The sequence below is a fragment of the Polyodon spathula genome, chromosome 29 (genome assembly GCF_017654505.1).
Source record: "Polyodon spathula isolate WHYD16114869_AA chromosome 29, ASM1765450v1, whole genome shotgun sequence".
Lineage (NCBI taxonomy): Eukaryota > Metazoa > Chordata > Actinopteri > Acipenseriformes > Polyodontidae > Polyodon > Polyodon spathula.
The window spans coordinates 304543-311224 of record NC_054562.1 but is presented as its reverse complement, the minus strand read 5'-3'; the positions used below and the strand labels follow the sequence as shown (position 1 = coordinate 311224).

Here is a 6682-nt window from a genome sequence, read left to right as displayed (position 1 = left end):
GCTTTCACTAGACTCTATAGAATGAACTCCCTCAGCTTCATATAGAGGGGGTGGAATTTTCAACCAAAACCAGATCCAGCAGCATCATTATTTTATTTCTGAAAGACCTCCCCATTTCAAAATTCATCTCCCAGCAGCCTCAGGGACACCTTCCAACCGCTGTGTCTCCTCTCCCAAACCGCCCAACAGGCAAGGCACGGGACGATCTGAAAACAGTTCCTCGCAAAAGGAAGTAGTAGATTTTCTGCTGCTAACAAAACGTCCACTTTGCTTCCTTAAATTATATTTTATACATATACACAGAAAAAGTTTAAGACAGGCTTAGTGAAAAACTCATTACATTCAACGTTAGATTTGCTCATTTTAATCTATTATCTTTGTAGTCGTTTCTTTAAGTATCAAAATGTCCCGTCTGCAGAACGTCACACTTCGACGTGGTTGGGGGAGGGGTTAGGGGCTGTGTGTGTCCAGTAGCTATTTTACAAAGTCGCTCGAAACCGTTGGTCTGTCGAGGGTTTTCCGTGCTTTCCTCCAATCAGCTGGCGGTTGAGGTGGTCACATGATTGCACACTGCTCCCCGCCTCCCACCCCTGGGAGATTAAGGCCATCCAGGTCAAAGTTCAAGCCGGGGGGCTGTCAGGAAAAAGAGAGAGATGGAGTAAGCACTAGAACACAAACAGAGACACCAACTAGCAAAACAGACGAGAGACAGATACAGAGACTCACCGTCTCTCCCGCCAGTTCTTTGGGGGGGTGCCCGAGATCCTGAAGCTGAAACGGACAAAAGGCAGCAGGGGTGGGGGGGACAAATAATCAAGGATTATTTTCAAATCAACACTGCGGATTTGAAATGCAACAGTTAACACAATGCTGCGGTCGACAAAAGCCGGGAAATTAATTCATAAAACCGCCAAGTAATATATTTTTTATTTTGGGCCTGAGTTTAATATCCCTGAAATAAATCAAGCTGCTTTTCTGACCCCCAGACAGACCCACCTTCTGCATGAGGTCCAGGACGCTCTCGAATTGAGACTGCTCCCCCCCCTCACTCTCAAACTGACGGCAGATTTCTCCCATGAGCCTGTGCTGCTCCTCGAAACGCTGGAACTCGCCCGGGGGGAGGGACTCCCGGTGACAGCTCAGCCAATCAGGGTACTGCAACGACACAATGGGAGGAGTTACATGTAGCTATAGCAACCTCGGAGAAACAGCAGTAGGAGCTTATATTAGATATGAAAGATGAGAAGCCAAGATCTCATTTAGCTTCTCTTGGTGTTTCTACAGCTGTGGACAAACAATTTGCATCATCATATAGAATGAACTCCCTCAGCTTCATAGAGTCCAGTGAAAGCTTCTGAATAATGTTCCCTTGTTATCATATTGAATTGCACCCCCTCTATATAGAATGAACTCCCTCAGCTTCATAGAGTCCAATGAAAGCTGCTGAATATTAAATATTTTAAACAGCGCTAAGGGTTAAGAGCTGATTAAGCAATCTGTTGAAGGAAGAGTGTGGTCGTTGGGAGCCAGCAGACACAGGGGGTGGTCCCGATGCAGGACCGGGGCTGGGGAAGCCTTGCCCGGCGCAAAGCCTGTTACCTTCTCTGTGATCTCTTTCAGAGATGGGTACAGCACTTCTTTAGAGAGCAGATTCTGCATGATGGACTGCATGATGGGTAGAATGTTGGCGTCTTCCCCGCCCCCTTCCCCTCCGGGGGGGTGGGGAGCGGCGGTCCAATCCCCTCCTCCAATCCCAAGCCGCATGCAGCCGGTCCAGGGCCAGGTCCTCGTCGGCCAATCCGGAGCTCTGTGGGCCTCGAAAGACCAACTCATTTAAACAAAAAAACTTTTTTCCCCAGATTCATAAAAAAAAGAAGAACTTTGAGAAGAGCTTCTCGTTTAGGAGGAGCCCTCCTCGGCAGGCTTGGTCAAAGGAATAAGGAGGAATTTCTTCAAAGCGTAGGAGAATCCAATCTTTCATCTCTCTCTCTCTCTCTCTCTCTCTCTCTCTCTCTCTGAAAAAATAAATAAATGCATTCGATTCAAGGCGCACCAGACCCCGTGAATCGTCTGGAGACCCAGGAGAGAAAGAGAGTTACATTTGTGGGACGGATCAAAAGACCAATTTAAAAGCCAGCGGGAGTCTGGCCGATTTCGACGCTCGCAGAAAGACAGCGGCGCTCCCTCGTGTGGAAGCTCCACTGAAGGGGGGGGGGGGGGGGGGGGCAGCTTGCTCCCAGGCGTCGCCTGTGGGAGGGTTACCTGCAAGTCGTCGGCGTTTTTAGCCAAGCCGCTGAGAGTGTCCTTCAGACAGTGAGTGAACTGCAGCTGAGAAGACACATCACTTCCTGCAAGAAAACAGCAGAGAAAAACACAAAACACACAGACTGTAGACGACAAAACTGAACTGAAGTCAGGTGTGTGGGGGTTGGGGTCAAGGTTAGGGCTGGAGTTGCGGATCAGGGTTGGGTTGGGGGTTGGGGTCAAGGTTAGGGCTGGAGTTGCGGATCAGGGTTGGGTTGGGGGTTGGGGTCAAGGTTAGGGCTGGAGTTGGGGATCAGGGTTGGGTTGGGGGTTGGGGTCAAGGTTAGGGCTGGAGTTGGGGATCAGGGTTGGGTTGGGGGTTGGGGTCAAGGTTAGGGCTGGAGTTGCGGATCAGGGTTGGGTTGGGGGTTGGGGTCAAGGTTAGGGCTGGAGTTGCGGATCAGGGTTGGGTTGGGGGTTGGGGTCAAGGTTAGGGCTGGAGTTGGGGATCAGGGTTGGGTTGGGGGTTGGGGTCAAGGTTAGGGCTGGAGTTGGGGATCAGGGTTGGGTTGGGGGTTGGGGTCAAGGTTAGGGCTGGAGTTGCGGATCAGGGTTGGGTTGGGGGTTGGGGTCAAGGTTAGGGCTGGAGTTGGGGATCAGGGTTGGGTTGGGGGTTGGGGTCAAGGTTAGGGCTGGAGTTGGGGATCAGGGTTGGGTTGGGGGTTGGGGTCAAGGTTAGGGCTGGAGGGGAATCAGGGTTGGGTTGGGGGTTGGGGTCAAGGTTAGGGCTGGAGTTGGGGATCAGGGTTGGGTTGGGTTGGAGTTGGTGTGTGGGGTTGGGGGTTGGGGTCAAGGTTAGGGTTGGAGTTGGGGTAAAGGTTAGGGTTGGAGTTGGGGATCAGGGTTGGGTTGGGTTGGAGTTGGTGTGTGTGGGTTGGGGTCAAGGTTAGGGTTAGGGTTAGGGTTGGAGTAGGGGTGGGGTTAGGGTTGTAGTTGGAGTAGGGGTTAAGGTTAAGGTTGGAGTTGGGGTCAAGGTTAGGGTTGGAGTTGGGGATCAGGGTTGGGTTGGGTTAGGGGTTGGGTTGTCAAGGTTAGGGTTGGGTTGGGGAGTTGGGTTGGGGGTTGGGGTCAAGGTTGGGTTGGGTTGGAGTTGGTGTGTGTGGGTTGGGAGTTGGGGGGTTGGGTTAAGGTTGGAGTTGAGGATTGGGGGTTTGAGTTGGGATCTGGGTTGGGCTGTAGTTGGGATTGAAGTTGGTGTGTGTGGGTTGGGGGTTGTGGGCAGGGGGTAGGGTTAAGGTTGGAGTTGGAGAGTGGGGGTTGAGTTGGGGGTTGGGATCAGGGGTCGGGGTTACATGCAGCCATACCAACTTTGCCGGCTGCCTCGGAGAGTCGCTGGAACTGCTCCACCAGCTGCGGCTCCTCCTGAGCCAGCTCCTTCATGGCCTTGTCAAACTCGTCTCGCGCCTGATTGGCTAACTCTCCCTCGAAGAGCGCCTCGAAGAACTGCTGGTCTTCAAACAGAGAGGGGCGCTAGCGAGAGAAAAGAAATACATACAAATATTGACTTTAACCTGGAAACAAATTTTAAATCAATAAAAAAAATATAATAAAATAAGTTTGGCAGCCAACACTTCCATGTTTAAAAAACAACAATAATAATAACAATAATAATAATAATAATAATACATCCCCTACTTTGTCGTCGTCTCCCGCAGATGGCGTCGCGTCGGAGACCCCCTCGCTGCTAGGTGGCACTGCAGGGGGCTTGTCAAAATCATCAAGCGCGCCTGCGGGCAAATTGAAAATAAATACATAAACAAACAAACAAACAAACAAACAAACAAACTCGCACCTGCAATGCTGTACCCAATCCTGGCTTTCAAAACGTGTTAAAGTCAATGCAAAATATATTTATAACATCTGTCCATTTATTTCACGCTTGAACACGGCTTGCTCGTGGCGGTTTTTCTATTTGGTATTATTATTATTATTATTATTATTATTATTATTATTATTGAATGGCTAAGTAACAAATTTTACCGGTAATGCTTGCAAAAATTCCACAAGAGGTATGTGTGCAATTTAGGAATTCCGATTACGCGTATCGGTGTTCTCCATCACACGTTCAACCGGGTAATATGTTTATTTAAATTGTTCCCCCCAATCAGTGATTTTTGTCCCCTCAACATGTTTTCACGATATGCCAACATAGAAAGAAAACAGCGATTTATTGTTTACGATCTCGGAGTTTCATTTTGAAATTGTGATTGGGCGATTCTTCTTCTTCTTCGCTGCTAGTTAAAACAGCATTTAAGAATGCCCCTCCGGTAACCCTGTTTGCACGGGTTTTATTAGCAATTACATTAAAGCTTCTAGACAGAAATGAATACACAAATGTAAGCAGCTTGGAAATCTCATATTTGAAAACGTTGCAAGCGTGCAATAGCTTACGTGCGTTAAATTATGCATTCGTGATTTTGTAAATGCGGAGCAAATAAGTTACAGACTTCAGAGAATGACGGACTTCTAGATACGTTACAGCAAAGGAAATCAAACTGCGGTTCATATTAAAATCTATAATTGTTTAATGGCTGCATAAACGGCAACCGATAATCAAATCAATGTGTTTCTATTATTATTATTATTATTATTATAATTTTGTAATTTAAGTTTTTATTTCGATGCCGTTGAACCCCGGGCCACCAAACTTCCTTTCCCGCTGCCTCGCTTTCTCCCCTACGCGAATCCGCCTCCCTCGCCGATGTCGATTCAGTATTTCTCGGACAATCTCTTCCTTACTGTCAAGCAGCTCGTCCAATTCGTTATCCTGCCCTTCTCCTGCAGCCGCCGCCATCTTCTCTCTGTTGGGCTCCGTCATTCTGCGGCGGTCAAGTGACGTCGCGTCCGGCGAGGAGCGCCTACGCCTTCCGAAATGCATTATGGGATTTGTAGTTCTTTGAAGTGTGCAAATACTGCATTCCTCTCTGTTTATATCTATATATAAAATTACAAAACGAGACAACTTTGTTTGTTTGTTTGTTTTTTAATTTCACAAAACACGTTAACTGAAACATTAATACATCCTGGTTTTGCAAAGCTAGTTCTTCTTTTAAAACAAGAAAAAATTATTTTACAAGTCATTATTATCATCATCGTTTATATATATATAAATTAAACACTAATAATAATAATAATAATAAATAATAATAATAATAATAATAATAATAATAATACTACATTTTAAAAAATTCCAATTAGGGATTTACATTTTACAGCATTATTGAACAGAGACGACAACAGCAACGCTATTCTGCATTGGGAATTATAATACACGGTAAAAGGACACGTCGAATATTTCTACATTGCGAGGAAGCGGCCGGTCTGCTGCTGCTCAGTCTATTGTATGTGACGTTATCAAACTCATCCCATAGGAATGGGCCAATAGGAACCTACTAGCCTCCTGACGGCCCGGCTCTTGCTGTTGGGAGGCTTGATAACGCCCCATTGAATCGACTGATGTCAATCAGAGCCGGTGGAGGCGGGGCGCATTCCACAAGCATTCCATTCAAAAAGAATTCTAGAACAGCAAACAGTGCTTGAGAACTTGAGTGTGTGGAAAAGGGGGGGGGGAGCAACCTGGAGGCGTGGCGAGGGGGGGAAAACACACAGTCACACAAAAAAAGACTGAAGTGAAACAGCCAAGGTGAACGCAGGCAGGACAGCCGCACAACCGGGCCGGTTCTGAACCCTGTCCGTGTGCGAGAGATCGATTCCGGCTTGACTGCGCACGCTACCGCCTGCGAGAGCGTCCATTTGAATCGAGATCGGGAAAGGTTTCACGTGATTGTGTTTTTCCAATATCCAATATCAAATCGATTGGTTTGCAATTTTTTTTTTTTATTTTTATTTATTGTTCTGGCCCAAATTACTGTACAGCTACAGCCAAAAGTTCTGCATCATCACCCTCTATACAGGAGGAACTTGTTTTGCTTTCATGAAGTCAAACGCTTTATTGCTTAATTAGAACTTTTCACTTGTTTTCAGCTCTTAAACAGTTTGCAGTTCAAGCTACTTATCACGTTACGGCTAACTTGAAATACGCAAACTGTACAAGAGCTGGAAACAAGTACAAAGTTCTAATGAAGCACATGATCAGTTCAGTGAAGGGTCTGGTTCAGTAATTGAGAGCTCAGATGGAATGAGAACCAGCAGCCGCAGCAGGGGGTCCCCTGGGCCGGGTTTGAGAAGCCCTGGCCTGGCCAATGATGAAAAAGGTTTTGCTGTAGCAGGTTTCCAAGGTGGGCCGTTACAGTTACGAAACTGCATCTCGTCTCCTTGCCTCCTCCACTCTGCTTCACCGTTTCACACACCCTTGCCGGCTCCCAGGCAGTGGGGGGCAGCCACAACCACCCCCAATGGGTGCCGGGGTTAGTTTCCC

At 47.4% G+C, this 6682-nt stretch overlaps 1 protein-coding gene across 1 annotated transcript; it reads right to left on the bottom strand.

Moving 5' to 3' along the window:
* Window positions 1-74: 74 nt before the first annotated feature.
* Window positions 75-5149, bottom strand: pex19 (peroxisomal biogenesis factor 19). The gene is made up of 9 exons (XM_041232520.1): window positions 5044-5149; window positions 3940-4031; window positions 3609-3774; window positions 2263-2348; window positions 1756-1807; window positions 1600-1715; window positions 997-1155; window positions 727-771; window positions 75-633 (listed from the first exon to the last, which is right to left on the bottom strand). The coding sequence occupies exons 1-9, from the start codon at window positions 5120-5122 to the stop codon at window positions 556-558; spliced, it is 873 nt and encodes a 290-aa protein (XP_041088454.1). The 5' UTR covers window positions 5123-5149; the 3' UTR covers window positions 75-555.
* Window positions 5150-6682: the final 1533 nt, after the last annotated feature.